Consider the following 16,169-nt stretch of genomic DNA (forward strand, 5'->3'; position numbering starts at 1 on the left):
CTGGGGATGATGGGTCAGTCTCTCAATCTCCGCGATACATTACGAAATCCTTTCCGTTTTGAACATACTGGAAAAACAAACCCTGGTTTCGGTGAAGGTTTCGGGAAGTAAAGGATACAATCTGGCCCCGGGTTTGGCTGAAGCACATGACCTTGGAGAGGACATCACCTTTCCTCAGCCTCTCAGCAAGAAGCCGGCAAATCGACGGGTGGTCCGACAGGTAGGTTTCTGGGAGAAATGCAGGTACACGTTCCGGGAGGATGGAGACCTCCAACCCACTGGCCACCTTCGCCAACACTTCCACTTCCACCATCTGAAACACAAAGAGAAAACACATCGGCATGAAGCAGGAGGAGTGAGGAGAAACATTCAAATCGAGGACAATTATTCCACTCCCCCCGCTGTTCAACTGGATTGTGGATCATCTGTATCTCAACTCAACTCAATTTCAACTTTTAACCCCTTTATCCAACAAAGATCTATCAGTCTCAGCTCCGAAACTTTCAGCTGGGCTCCAGGCTTTTTTGGGAGAGTTCCCCATTCCCACTTTCTTTTGTGTGTGGAAGCGCTTCCTGGCATTGCTTCTGGACGGCCTGGCTCCAATTTTAATGTTCTCTACTCCCCCTCCCCACTCTATATTGACTCTATCAACTCCTTTAATCATAAACCACCTTAATTCGATCATCCCTCAACCTGCTCAACACACAGAAATACGAGCCATCCTCATATTAACCCTGTTAGCCCTGGTACCAGTCTGGTGAATCAGTGTCCTGTATCCCCACACAGCTCTTATATCCTGAAGGCTAATGCCTGAACCTGTGCGTAGGTATTCCAGCTACAGTATATCTTTATCTAGCTGAATCAGCACTTTCCTCCCTCTGTATCACAGTCTCCATCTTGAACATTGCATTAGTCTCTCTGTCCTGTGTGCGCCCAGTTCAAGGGCGAGACAGTGCTGTCAAAATCAAACCATTGGTGAACAGAATGACCATTTTTACCCACCTGACCTGCACATTGACATTTTCCTTTGGCCTACAGCTTTCTTCCTCATTATTAACCATGTGAAACTTGTTACAGGATAAATGCCAATACCTTTCCAGTTGGGTACATTGAAGACTCTTTATCTATCTTGGTGGTGCCGTCAGCTCCAATTCTCTCTTCCTCTGTGGCTCTCAGAGACAAGAGCAACTTCTCCTGGGCTGGGTCACACTTTAGCACAGTTACCTTGACAACCTGGCAAGGGAAGAGGTCTAATGGTGAGCAGAGCAGCACCAGGCAAACTAAAACAGTGCAATACAACACGTCAGGGTGAAGGAGCACTCCCAGCTCCACTCCGAACCCAGCCTTCCTTCCCCACAGAACTCCCCCGCTCCCGCCTCGCCACCGAGGTGCCCCGGCTCCCGCCTTTGATGTTGTCTACATGGAGTTTAGCAAGGCCTGAGACAAGGTACCGCATGGTAGGTTGTGGCATTAGGTTAAATCTCACGGGATCCAGGGTAAGGTAGCTAAATGGATACAAAATTGGCTTCTTGACAAAAGCCAGAGGGTGGTTGTAGAGGGTTGTTTTTCAAACTGGAAGCCTGTGACCAGCGGTGTGCCTCAGGAATCAGTGCTGGGTCCACTGTTATTTGTCATTTATATTAATGATTTGGATGAGAATATAGGAGGCATGTAAGTTTGCAGATGACACCAAGATTGATGGCATAGTGGACAGTGAAGAAGGTTATCTAGGATTGCAATAGGATCTTGATCAATTGGGCCAATGGGTTGACGAATGGCAGATGGAGTTTAATTTAGATAAATGTGAGGTGATGCATTTTGGTAGACTGAATCAGATTCAAACTGAGTAGATTAACTTACTCAGTTAATGGTAGGGCATTGGGGAGAGTTACAGAACAAAGAAATCTGGGGGTAGGTTCATAGCTCCTTGAAAGTGGAGTCACAGGTGGACAGAGTGGTGAAGAAGGCATTCAGCATGCTTGGTTACATCGGTCAGAACATTGAATACAGGAGTTGGGACGTCTTGTTAAAGTTGTACAAGACATTGGTAAGGCCACACTTGGAATAATGTGTACAGTTCTGGTCACCATATTATAGAAAGGATATTATTAAACTAGAAAGAGTGCAGAAAATATTTACTAGGATGCTACCGGGACTTGATATTTTGAGTTATAAGGAGAGGCTGGATAGACTGGGACTTTTTTCTCTGGAGCATAGAAGGCTGAGGGGTGATCTCATAGAGGTCTATAAAATAATGAGGGGCATAGATCAGCGAGATAGTCAATATCTTTTCCCAAAGGTAGGGGAGTCTAAAACTAGAGGGCATAGGTTTAAGGTGAGAGGGGAGAGATACAAAAGTGTCCAGAGGGGCAATTTTTTCACACAGAGGATGGTGAGTGTCTGGAACAAGCTGCCAGAGGTAGTAGTAGAGGCGAGTACAATTTTGTCTTTTAAAAAGCATTTAGACAGTTACATGGGTAAGATGGGTATAGAGGGATATGGGCCAAATGCAGGCAATTGGGACTAGCTTAGGGATTTAAAAAAAAGGGCGGCATGGACAAGTTGGGCCAAAGGGCCTGTTTCCATGCTGTAAACCTCTATAACTCTCCACCAAGGGGCCCTGGCTCCCCCGAGGGGTCCCCTGCTCCCGTCTCCCAGCGAGGGGGTCCCCCGCTCCCATCTCCCCAGTGAGGGGGTTCCCCGCTCCCAGCCCAGCCTGTCTCCCCACACACCGATTCCTCACCTGACCAACATAGAAGACCTTCTCGGGAAAGGAAATTGGCTGGGTGCTCAGCTCCTGTACTGGGACCAGGCCTCGCACTTCATTGTAGAAGCGAACAATGCAGCCAAAGGGCTTGACACTGACAATGTAACCGTGGGCTGATCGCCTGGGCTCAGCATCCTTGTACTGGGTAAGAAGAGGAAGCGTTGAAGCAACCAGTGTCTTCTTCCGAGTTAACAGAAGCTTCTTGCTTTCACTGTTTACCGTCAACACCTGAGAAAGAAGCAATGGTTAACCCGAGAAGCAACAATACAGCTCAGATATTTAAAATAATATTTATTGCTGATTATGAGGACATTACGAGGTAACCTCAGTGTGGGACTGGGGTCACGTTGAGGCTGGACGTTAAGGGAGCAGAGCCTCTCTCTCAAAGATGAACGAGCTGGGCTTTACAACAATCCAACAACCTTCACCAAACTTTCCAATTCCAATGAAAGCACCGGATTTTCCAAATCCATTCCACAATCAGGTATGATGGGATTTGAGCTCTCAATCTCTGTGCCAGTCACAGAAGCAGCAAGCGACTGTAACCAGCAACATCGAATCACAGAATCTCCGCCGTGCAGAAGGAGGCTAGCCACTCATCACGTCAGCACCGACTCGCCAAGAGCATCTTACCCAGACCCTATTCTGTAACGCGCGTATTTACCCCGTTAATCCCCCTAACCTTGGGACACGAAGGGGCAATTTACCATGGCCAATCCACCTAACCTGCGCATCTTTGGAGTGTGGGAGGAAACCGGAGCACCCGGAGGAAACCCACGCAGACACGGGGAGAACGTGCAAACTCCGCACAGACAGGGACCCGAGCCGGGAATTGAACCCGGGTCCCTGGCGCTGTGAGGCAGCAGTGCTCACCACCGTGCCCTGTTTGGACTCCCACACACAGACAGTAGGGGTGGAGATGAGTGTCTCCCAGTGGAAACAAACAAGCCACAGAGAATATTCACCCAGCACCATACTGAGTCACAGTCAGGTTCACAACTTCTTCACATCCCTGATTCCAGCAACTTCTCTTTGTGTTTATTCCCAACACAAGGATCGGGATGGAAATGGGAAAATGTGTCAGGTCTGGGACAGTGCGTAGCATTATTATCTTGGAGTTAGAAGGCTGCAGGGTTCAAATATTAAGATTAGAGACATATGAAGGGGGATATTTCCCAGGGCAGGGGGAGTGCTGCACTGTCACAGGCTCCTTTCTTGGATAAGGCTTTAAATCAAGATCTCGTCTGGTCTCTCAGGTCAATATTCAGCCCTCAATTAATATCACTAAAAATTGGATTGTTTGGTCATTGTAGTGGGACCTTGCTGTGCACACGCTATCTGCTAGATTCTTGACATTATAGCTTAAAAACTCAGCTCTGTAAACTATTGAGAAATGCCCAGAACAGATTAAAGAAGCATTGGCAGACACACAGAGCAGGAACACCCGACAACTGGCTGCTGCATCGAGTGTTTTCTCTTAGACTCTCACAGCAGACTAGACTGACACTCTATAAAATTCACACACAACCCTGCAAACACACACGCCTATCACCGGACTGCGCGCACACCACACGCTCACCCAGCACTGGACTGCGCGCACACTGCACGCTCGCTGGCCACCAGACTGCGCGCACACTGCACGCTCGCCCAGCACTGGACTGCGCGCACACTGCACGCTCGCCCAGCACTGGACTGTGCACACACTGCACGCTCGCCCAGCACTGGACTGCGCGCACACTGCACGCTCGCCCAGCACTGGTCTGCGCACACACTGCACGCTCGCTGGCCACCAGACTGCGCGCACACTGCACCCTCGCCTGCCACTGGACTGCGCATACACCACACGCTCACCCAGCACTGGACTGCGCACACACTGCACCCTCGCCTGCCACTGGACTGCGCACACACCGCACGCTCGCCCAGCACTGGACTGCGCGCACACCGCACGCTCGCCCAGCACTGGACTGCGCGCACACTGCACGCTCGCCCAGCACTGCGCGCACACTGCACGCTCGCCCAGCACTGGACTGCGTGCACACTGCACGCTCGCTGGCCACCAGACTGCGCGCACACTGCACGCTCGCCCAGCACTGGACTGTGCGCACACTGCACGCTCGCCCAGCACTGGACTGCGCGCACACTGCACGCTCGCCCAGCACTGGACTGCGCGCACACTGCACGCTCGCCGAGCACTGGACTGCGCGCACACTGCACGCTCGCCCAGCACTGGACTGCGCGCACACTGCACGCTCGCCCAGCCCTGGACTGCGCACACACTGCACGCTCGCCCAGCACTGGACTGCGCGCACACCCAGCACTGGACTGCGCGCACACTGCACGCTCGCCCAGCACTGGACTGCGCGCACACTGCACGCTCGCCCAGCACTGGACTGCGCGCACACTGCGCGCTCGCCCAGCACTGGACTGCGCGCACACTGCACACTCGCCCAGCACTGGACTGTGTACACACCGCATCGTGCCCAGCACTGGACTGTGCACACACCGCACCCTCACCCAGCACTGGACTGCGCATACACTGCACCCTCGCCCAGCATTGGACTGCGCACACACCGCACCCTCACCCAACACTGGACTGCGCATACACTGCACCCTCGCCCAGCATCGGACTGCGCACACACTGCACCCTCGCCCAGCACTGGACTGCGCACACACTGCACCCTCGCCCAGCACCGGACTGTGCACACACTGCACCCTCGCCCAGCACTGGACTGCGCACACACTGCACCCTCGCCCAGCACCGGACTGCGCACACACTGCACCCTCGCCCAGCACCGGACTGTGCACACACCGCACCCTCGCCCAGCACTGGACTGCGCACACACTGCACCCTCGCCCAGCACTGGACTGCGCACACACTGCACCCTCGCCCAGCACCGGACTGCGCACACACTGCACCCTCGCCCAGCACCGGACTGCGCACACACTGCACCCTCGCCCAGCACCGGACTGCGCACACTGCGAAATTACCTAGCACCAGTCGGTGCTCACACTGCACACTCACCCTGCACTTCACGTAGTCTCCCACACTGTAGAACTTTTCTGGGTGCTTTAGTGGAATGTCTGCCAGATGTGTTCGAGGCACCAGCCCCCGAATGTGCTCTGTAAGTTTCACGTGCACCCCATACTTCTCCAGGGAGGTGATTTTACCCTGAAAAGCAGAATATTGGCAAATCTGTTGTGAAAGACTGCAGCGAGATTCCACCTGAGCCCATGGCAGTGACCCATCCCCACGGGGGCTCTGAGGGGGTGGGTGTTCGCAAATGGCAATTCAACATCCATCCACCTTTAATTGAGGGGCAACAGGAGTCACTGAATCCTCAGCTGGGGTCAGTGGGTATTACTGAGGATGAAGCGGGAGTAGCTGAGGATCAAGGGGTAGGTGGATAATATGGAGTGGGGTTGCGGGGGGCGTGAGGAGGTGGGGGGGGGGCGGAGGTGCTGACTAAAGCTCACTGGGTAATGATGCAGAAAGAAAATCCAGCTTAACTGAATGTTTCGGCCTGATCTGATGGCACAAAATCCAACTCACACCCAGTCACAAACTCAGCACAGGCTGAGGAAGCAGCCTGGGGAATCAGAGGTAGCTGGCAGACTGGGGGCGCAGTCACACTGACCTGACCTCCACCTTCTGTCTGGGTCAGAAATCAGAATGGTGACACTTGACCAGTGAGTGGCAAGAGGCTGCCTGGAAACTCAGTATTACAGAGTGCTGCTTAAAGGCAGGAGAGTTCCTTTAGAGTGGCCGGGCCAGGGGTGGGGGGGGCAGGCTGGGACAGGCCAGGGGGTGGTCGGACCGGGCCAGGGGGACAGGCTGGGACAGGCCAGGGGGCGGTCGGACCGGGCCAGGGGGACAGGCTGGGACAGGCCAGGGGGCGGTCGGACCGGGCCAGGGGTGGGGGGGCAGGCTGGGACAGGCCAGGGGGTGGTCGGACCGGGCCAGGGGTGGGGGGGCAGGCTGGGACAGGCCAGGGGGCGGTCGGACCGGGCCAGGGGTGGGGGGGCAGGCTGGGACAGGCCAGGGGGCGGTCGGACCGGGCCAGGGGTGGGGGGGCAGGCTGGGGGCGGTCGGACCGGGCCAGGGGTGGGGGGGCAGGCTGGGACAGGCCAGGGGGCGGTCGGACCGGGCCAGGGGTGGGGGGGCAGGCTGGGACAGGCCAGGGGGCGGTCGGACCGGGCCAGGCCGCAACACACCGATGACACTCTCAGTCTCGTGGGCGATCGGTATTTCATAATACACAGACAGATGTAAAGACTCACCTCAATCAGCTGTCCCGCCGTGATGTCCTGGTAACTCAGAAATGGGGCATCAACAACACTTCTGGAAATGAGACAGTGACAATGAAGAGCGGGCTGTGTGTTTCCCAGAGACAAACATTGTGATCTCAATCTCAGCTAGCTGCATGAATTCACTTCGTGTTGCTCCCTGGGAGTGTTTGATGGGGACAGTGTGGGGAGAGCTTTACTCTGTATCTAACCCCGTGCTGTACCTGTCCTGGGAGTGTTTGATGGGGGACAGTGCAGAGGGAGCTTTACTCTGTATCTAACCCCGTGCTGGACCTGTCCTGGGAGTGTTTGATGGGGACAGTGCAGAGGGAGCTTTACTCTGTATCTAACCCCGTGCTGGACCTGTCCTGGGAGTGTTTGATGGGGACAGTGCAGAGGGAGCTTTACTCTGTATCTAACCCCGTGCTGGACCTGTCCTGGGAGTGTTTGATGGGGACAGTGTAGAGGGAGCTTTACTCTGTATCTAACCCCGTGCTGTACCTGTCCTGGGAGTGTTTGATGGGGACAGCGTAGAGGGAGCTTTCCTCTGTATCTAACCCCGTGCTGGACCTGTCCTGGGAGTGTTTGATGGGGACAGTGTAGAGGGAGCTTTACTCTGTATCTAACCCCGTGCTGGACCTGTCCTGGGAGTGTTTGGTTGGGACAGTGTAGAAGGAGCTTTACTCTGTATCTAACCCCGTGCTGTACCTGTCCTGGGAGTGTTTGATGGGGACAGTGTAGAGGGAGCTTTACTCTGTATCTAACCCCGTGCTGGACCTGTCCTGGGAGTGTTTGGTTGGGACAGTGTAGAGGGAGCTTTTCTGTCCTGTCTCTAACGCACGGTTTTGTATAACTGACTGGTTTCTATGCCACCTCTTACACAATTGAACAGATTTAGAGTCAGAGGTTTACAGCATGGAAACAGGCCCTTCGTCCCAACTTGTCCATGCCGCCCTTTTTTTTAAAATCCCTAAGCTAATGCCAATTGCCCGCATTTGGCCCATATCCCTCTATACCCATCGTACCCATGTAACTGTCTAAATGCTTTTTAAAAGACAAAATTGTACCCGCCTCTACTACTACCTCTGGCAGCTTGTTCCAGACACTCACCACCCTCTGTGAGAAAAAATTGCCCCTCTGGACACTTTTGTATCTCTCCCCTCTCACCTTAAACCTATGCCCTCTAGTTTTAGACTCCCCTACCTTTGGGAAAAGATATTGACTATCTAGCTGATCTATGCCCCTCATTATTTTATAGACCTCTATAAGATCACCCCTAAACCTCCTACGCTCCAGAGAAAAAAGTCCCAGTCTCTCCAGCCTCTCCTTATAACTCAATCCATCAAGTCCCGGTAGCATCCTAGTAAATATTTTCTGCACTCTTTCTAGTTTAATAATATCCTTTCTATAATAGGGTGACCAGAATTGCACACAGTATTCCAAGTGTGGCCTTACCAATGTCTTGTACAACTTTAACAAGATGTCCCAACTCCTGTATTCAATGTTCTGACCGATGAAACCAAGCATGTCGAATGCTTTCTTCACCACTCTGTCCACCTGTGACTCCACTTTCAAGGAGCTATGAACATGTTCCCCCAGATCTCTTTGTTCTGTAACTCTCCCCAGCGCCCTACCATTAACTGAGTAAGTCCTGCCCTGATTCAATCTACCAAAATGCAACACCTCGCATTTGTCTAAATTAAACTCCATCTGCCATTCGTCAGCCCACTGGCCCAATTGATCAAGAACCCGCTGCAATTGGAGATAACCTTCCTCACTGTCCACCATGCCACCAATCTTGGTGTCATCTGCAAACTTACTAACCATGCCCCCTATATTCTCATCCAAATCATTAATATAAATGACAAATAACAGTGGGCCCAGCACTGATCCCTGAGGCACACCGCTGGTCACAGGCCTCCAGTTTGAAAAACAACTCTCTACAACAACCCTCTGGCTTCTGTCAAGAAGCCAATTTTGTATCCATTTAGATACCTCACCCTGGATCCCGTGAGATTTAACCTTATGCAACAACCTACCATGCAGTACCTTGTCAAAGGCCTTGATAAAGTCCATGTAGACAACATCAACTGCACTGCCCTCATCTACCTTCTTGGTTACCCCTTCAAAATTATTAAATTAAATTTCCTCAGTATTAAAGACCAATTGCAGAGACAAACCGAGCTCACTTACTTTTTCAGCGACAGTAAAGCCATCTGTTCCATGGGGCTTTGATCGATGACCCGACCCTTGTGTTTGGAACCTTCCAGAAACTTGGTGGGGTTAAAGGGCAGCTTGGTGTCGGACAGGTGAAATTTCTGAAATGACAGGAGCAGGAGTTACCAATCAATAACTGTGCCCACGTGTCGGTATGCGCGCGAACCCGTGCGTTTGTGCCCACGTGTCGGTGCGCGTGCAAACCCATGCGTTTGTGCCCACGTGTCGGTGCACGCGCAAACCCGTGCGTTTGTGCCCACGTGTCGGTGCGCGCGCGAACCCTTGCGTTTGTGCCCATGTGTTGATGCGCGTACGAACCCATGCGTTTGCGACCATGTGTTGTAGCGCGTACGAACCTGTGCGTTTGCGCCCATGTGTTGAAGCGCGTACGAACCTGTGCGTTTGCGCCCATGTGTTGATGCGTGTACGAACCTGTGCGTTTGCGCTCATGTGTTGGTGCGCGTGCGAACCCGTGCGTTTGCGCCCATGTGTCGGTGGGCGTGCGAACCAGCGCGTTTGCGCCCATGTGTCGGTGGGCGTGCGAACCAGTGCGTTTGCGCCCACGTGTTGATGCGCGCACGAACCCGTGCGTTTGCGCCCATGTGTTGATGCGTGTGCGAACCAGTGCGTTTGCGCTCATGTGTTGGTGCGTGTACGAACCTGTGCGTTTGCGCTCATGTGTTGGTGCGCGTGCGAACCCGTGCGTTTGCGCCCATGTGTCGGTGCGCGTGCGAACCAGTGCATTTGCGCCCATGTATTGGTGCGCGCGCGAACCGATGCGTTTGCGCCCATGTGTCGTTGCGCGCGCGAACCCGTGCGTTTGCGCCCATGTGTCACTGTGCGCGAGAAGGTCCTGAAGAATGAGTATGGAGAGCTTGGTAGGAAGTTAAAAAGCAGGACCCCGAGGGTAGTAATCTCAGGATTGCTACCTGTACCACGTGCCAGTGAGGGTAAGAGTAGGATGCTCGGGCGGATGAACACGTGACTGAGGAACTGGTGTAGGGGGCAGGGTTTCCGATTTTTGGATCATTGGGACCTCTTCTGAGGCAGGTGGGACCTGTACAAGAGAGACGGGTTACACCTGAACTACAAGGGGACCAATATACTTGCAGGGAGGTTTTCCAGTGTTATTGGGGAGGGTTTAAACTAGATTTGCAGGGGGATGGGAACCAGAGTGCCAGAGCAGATAGTGGAGCGGGGGTGGAAATAAATGATGTTAATAGTTCATGCAAAATCACAAATAGAAGGGTTGTGTGTGGTGGTAATAATCTTCTCAGGTGTGTCTATTTCACTGCCAGGAGTATTGTGGGGAAGGCAGACGAGCTGAGGGCGTGGATTGACACGTGGAATTATGACATTATAGCCAGGAGGGGCAGGACTAGCAGCTCAATGTTCCAGGGTTCCGATGGTTCAGATGTGATAGAGGCAGAGGGATGAAGGGTGGAGGGGTGGCATTGTTGGTCAGGGAAAATGTTACAGCAGTGCTCAGGCAGGACAGATTAGAGGACTTGTCTACCGAGGCCATATGGGTGGAGCTGAGAAACAGGAAAGGTATGACCACATTAATAGGGGTGTATTATAGACCACCCAATAGTCAGCGAGAATTGGAGGAGCAACTCTGCAGAGAGATAGCTGACAACTGCAAGAAACACAAAGTTGTGATAGTAGGGGATTTTAATTTTCCACATATACTTTGGTTCCAGTGATCATAATGCCATTAGTTTCAACTTGATCATGGATAAAGATAGATCTGGTCTTCGGGTTGAGGTTCTAAACTGGAAAAAGGCCAAATTTGAAGAAATGAGAAAGGATCTAAAAAGCGTGGATTGGGACAGGCTGTTCTCTGGCAAGGATGTGATTGGTAAGTGGGAGGCCTTCAAAGGAGAAATTTTGAGAGTGCAGAGTTTGTATGTTCCTGTCAGGATTAAAGACAAAGTAAGTAGGAATAAGGAACCTTGGTTCTCGAGGGATATTGAAACTCTGATAAAGAAGAGGAGAGAGATGTATGACATGTATAGGCAACAGGGAGGAGTATAAAAAGTGCAAGAAACTACTTAAGAAAGAAATCAGGAGGGCTAAAAGATGACATGAAGTTGCTTTGGCAGACAAGGTGAAGGATAATCCTAAGAGCTTCTACAGGTATATTAAGAGCAAAAGGATAGTAAGGGATAAAATTGGTCCTCTTGAAGATCAGAGTGGTCGGCTCTGTATGGAACCAAAAGAAATGGGGGAGATATTAAATGGGTTTTTTGCATCCGTATTTACTAAGGAAACTGGCATGGAGTCTATGGAAATAAGGCAAACAAGTAGGGAGGTCATGGAACCTAGACAGATTAAAGGGGAGGAGGTGCTCGCTGTCTTGAGGCAAATCAGAGTAGATAAATCCCCAAGACCGGACAGGGTATTCCCTCGGACCTTGAAGGAGACTAGTGTTGAAATTGCAGGGGCCCTGGCAGATATATTTAAAATGTCGGTATCCACTGGTGAGCTGCCGGATGATGGGAGGATTGCTCATGTTGTTCCGTAAAAAAGGCTCAAAAAGTAATGCGGGAAACTATAGGCTGGTAAGTTTGACGTCAGTAGTAGGTAAATTATTGGAAGGAGTACTAAGAGATAGGATCTACAAATATTTGGATAGACAGGGACTTATTAGGGAGAGTCAACATGGCTTTGTGCGTGGAAGGTCATGTTTGACCAATCTATTAAGAGTTTTTCGAGGAGGTTACCAGGAAAGTGGATGAAGGGAAGGCAGTGGATGTTGTCTACATGGACTTCAGTAAGGCCTTTGACAAGGTCCCACATGGGAGGTTAGTTAGGAAGGTTCAGTCGCTAGGTGTACATGGAGAGGTAGTAAATTGGATTAGACATTGGCTCAATGGAAGAAGCCAGAGAGTGGTTGTGGAGGATTGCTTCTCTGAGTGGAGGCCTGTGACTAGTGGTGTGCCACAGGGATCAGTGCTGGGTCCATTGTTGTTTGTCATCTATATCAATGATCTGGATGATAATGTGGTAAATTGGATCAGCAAGTTTGCTGATGATACAAAGATTGGAGGTGTAGTGGACAGTGAGGAAGGTTTTCAAAGCTTGCAGAGGGATTTGGACCAACTAGAAAAATGGGCTGAAAAATGGCAGATGGAGTTTAATGCAGACAAGTGTGAGATATTGCACATTGGAAGGACAAACCAAGGTAGAACATACAAGGTAAATGGTAGGACACTGAAGAGTGCAGTAGAACAGAGGGATCTGGGAATACAGATACATAATTCCCTAAAAGTGGTGTCACAGGTAGATAGGGTCGTAAAGAGTGCATTTGGTACATTGGCCTTTATAAATCAAAGTATTGAGTACAAGAGTTGAAATGTTATGGTGAGGTTGTATAAGACATTGGTGAGGCCGAATTTAGAGTATTGTGTGCAGTTTTGGTCACCTAATTTCAGGAAGGATATTAATACGGTTGAAAGAGTGCAGAGAAGGTTTACAAGGATGTTGCCGGGACTTGAGAAGCTGAGTTACAGAGAGAGATTGAATAGGTTGGGACTTTATTCCCTGGAGCATAGAAGAATGAGGGGAGATTTGATAGAGATGTATAAAATTTTGATGGGTATAGATAGAGTGAATGCAAGCCGGCTTTTTCCACTGAGGCTAGGGGAGAAAAAAAACTAGAGGACATGGGTTAAGGGTGAAAAGTTTAAAGGGAATATTAGGGGGGGCTTCTTCACACAGAGTGTGGTGGGAGTGTGGAATGAGCTGGCAGCTGAAGTGGTGAATGCAGGGTCACTTTTAACATGGAAGAAAAACTTGGACGGGTTCATGGATGAGAGGGGTGTGGAGGGATATGGTCCAGGTGCAGGTCAGTGGGACTAGGCAGAAAAATGGTTCGGCACAGACAAGAAGGGCCAAAAGGCCTGTTTCTGAGCTGTAATGTTCTATGGTTCTATGTGTTGGTGCGTGCGCGAACCCGTGCGTGTGTTATTGTTTCTTCCGTGCTATATAGACAAAGAATACCATTCGTAGAGTACATAGGGGAGAAGGAAAGGAGAGGGTGCAGAATGTAGTGTTACAGAGTACAGATAGGGTGAAGCACGCACAGGTACGCGCACGCACACAGACACGCGAGGGCACATCAGCAGAGGTGAATCACTCACACGTGAATAGGCAAAGCTCCCATCCTGCAGCTTAAAAGTAATACCAGCTCCTTTCTGGCAATACAGCACCGTGCAATCCTCCAGAACCTCACCGATCCCATGTGCATTTGGCTGCTGCAGCACAGGCCCAGGCTGCAAGAAGAGGGGCCGCAGCGTCAGGTGCACAGACTTTGTATCCGGCTGCACGTACAGAATGCAGGCTTTCAGCTGGAAGAGAAATATAATGCTGTGAGTGATTAGACAGAACAACATCGCACACTGAGACAGAGGGAAAGCAGCAAATCTCAAATCAAATACACAATGGTTTTTCACGTCTGGGCTCTGTGTGGGGGCTTCTCCCCGTGTGACCTGTCTGTTTATAACAGAATGAGATCCTTCCAGCCCTGCCCACCCACCTGGGGTCATGTGAGGTGTGAGCGAGGTGGGGGTGTTCTGGGAGGTCTGCCCCTATGCATGACTGAGTGAGAATCCCACAGTCCAAAGATGTGCAGGTTAGGTTGATTGGCCAGGTTAAAAATTGCCCCTTAGAGTTCTGAGATGTGTAGGTTAACGGGATTAGCGGGTAAATATGTGGGGGTAGGGCCTGGGTGGGATTGTGGTCGGTGCAGACTCGGTGGGCCGAATGGCCTCCTTCTGCACTGTAGGGTTTCTATGATTTCTATGAGACCCATCTCGATTAGAGACGCTGCGAGAGTGGTCTCTGCGTATAATCCAAAGGCAACACTGCTGCATGGTCCACTCTCTGGAATGCTGCGCTGCAGTGGGTGTGAAAGTAAAGGTCTGTATTTAAGGAGAAAATAAAACCACTGCTGGGAAAAATCATCCTGCCCAGTAACTGGAACACCAGCTTTGCCACAGCCTTCACATCGTGTGATCTGTGCGTGCTGTTTACTGCAACTATCACATCTCCAATAACTTCTGCAAGTGAAGAATATGTGTCCAGATATTAATTCCCCACAGAGTCCCTCTGAGAGACAAAGTCCACATAAACTGCTGTGCGATCACCATTATTCCCTGGATTGCCCTGGGGAAACGAATCTGCCCAGCATCAGCCTTGTTCTGTTCTTCACATCTCCCAGATGATGTTGCTGGTGGTGCTCCGTACTCTAGGTGCTGTTACCAAGTTGATCGAGGCAGAACCTTCATTAGAATCAGTCTCTTTTTTTTCCCTGGCGTAAAACGTATCAAATTTTTTTTGTGCGGCATGGTAGCACAGTGGTTAGCACTGCTGCTTCACAGCGACAGGGACCCGGGTTCGATTCCCGGCTTGGGTCACTGTCTGTGTGGAGTTTGCACATTCTCCCCGTGTCTGCGTGGGTTTCCTCCGGGTGCTCCGGTTTCCTCCCACAGTCTGAAAGACGTGCTGGTTAGGGTGCATTGGCCGTGCTAAATTCTCCCTCAGTGTACCCGAACAGGCGCCGGAGTGTGGCGACTAGGGGATGTTCACAGTAACTTCATTGCAGTGTTAATGTAAACCTACTTGTGACACTAATAAATAAACTTTACTTGACAAATATTTCCTCAGGGCGTGATGAGCTCCTTGCACCTATTCGTCAGGCACGCTGGGTGGCTTGCTACAGTAAAAGGAGCTTTTTTCAAGTTATTTTTATCAGACTAACCTTCTGACCCTTATGATAGGTCCCTACTTTCTGTGGGTCCAGATGCATGAAATCGACAGAGCCAGGCAAGCCGGACAGGAACTGAAGAACGAGGCCATGTTCAGTCACCTGTAACCACATCAACACAAGAGGCTAGTCACAGATCAACCATCTCAATAGGATATCAAATCAAAGCATTGCAGCCAGTGAGTGGATAGGACACAGAGAGCGAGAGTCGGGGAGTTGGAGAGTCATGCAGGCACACGCACGCACGCGCGCACACAGACACACAGAACAGTACAGCACAGGAAACAGGCCCTTTGGCCCTCCAAGCCTGTGCCGTTCATTGGTCCAACTAGACCATTCGTTTGTATCATACACACACACACTGAGTCAGAGAGTAAGACAGAGATAGAGAGAGCGTCAAAGACACACACACACTCACTCTATGGGTGAAAAGGTTCACTTTAATCACCTGTCAGTGATCATTTGCAAGTAGCCTCTCCACACCTCCCCACCCCCCACCAAAGATTTGAGCTGCAAAGGTTTTTGAGGACTCAAAACATTAACTCTGTCTCCCTCTCCACAATGTTGAATGTATGCAGCATTTTCTGTTGTTTGAGGAAGTGTGTGAGGCTGCCTGTGGCCACAATATTGAGAAAGGATGGCAGCCATTTCACTGACTCAGACAAATGGCAGTGAAGGAGGTGACCTTCTGGCCCGCCAGGCTTGACCTATGGGTCGCACTGCCCTGCAGCCTTCACTCCTCCCATTTTAACCCTCCAGCACCAACAGGGAGATACTGCCCTCATTAACTTACACACCAATAAAAACCCTTCCCCTTTACCGTCAAACCCTCCTTTAATATAGATCATCTTTAACCTTCATTGCGGCATTAAACACAAGGCAAGCTGAAGTATTTAATCATGATTCTAAACTATAATTTCACTATATTCAAATGGCAGTATAATTTGGATAAATGTGAGGTTATTCACTTTGGAAGCAAAAACAAGGCGGCAGATTACTCCCTGAATGGCTGTAAATTGGGAGAGGGGAGTGTGCAGTGGGAGCTGGGTGTCCTTGTGCACCAGTCACTGAAGGTAAGCATGCAGATGCAGCAGGCGGTAAAGGCGGCAAATGGTATGTTGGCCTTCATTG

The 16,169-nt window shown here is 50.9% G+C and overlaps 1 protein-coding gene across 2 annotated transcripts in view; it reads right to left on the bottom strand.

Annotated features, from left to right (window-relative positions):
• pdcd11 (programmed cell death 11) overlaps positions 1-16,169 on the bottom strand; it is a 90,503-nt gene that overhangs the window by 57,862 nt on the left and 16,472 nt on the right. For both annotated transcript variants that reach the window (XM_078222970.1, XM_078222969.1), the window contains exons 7-14: positions 15,033-15,140; positions 13,414-13,620; positions 9,245-9,369; positions 7,046-7,106; positions 5,790-5,936; positions 2,744-2,995; positions 1,093-1,233; positions 119-313 (exon numbers count right to left, since the gene is read on the bottom strand). In XM_078222970.1, the coding sequence (XP_078079096.1) occupies positions 119-313; positions 1,093-1,233; positions 2,744-2,995; positions 5,790-5,936; positions 7,046-7,106; positions 9,245-9,369; positions 13,414-13,620; positions 15,033-15,140 (1,236 nt within the window). The remainder of the gene's footprint in view (positions 1-118; positions 314-1,092; positions 1,234-2,743; positions 2,996-5,789; positions 5,937-7,045; positions 7,107-9,244; positions 9,370-13,413; positions 13,621-15,032; positions 15,141-16,169) is intronic.

The sequence above is a fragment of the Mustelus asterias genome, chromosome 11 (genome assembly GCF_964213995.1).
Source record: "Mustelus asterias chromosome 11, sMusAst1.hap1.1, whole genome shotgun sequence".
Taxonomy (NCBI): Eukaryota; Metazoa; Chordata; class Chondrichthyes; order Carcharhiniformes; family Triakidae; genus Mustelus; species Mustelus asterias.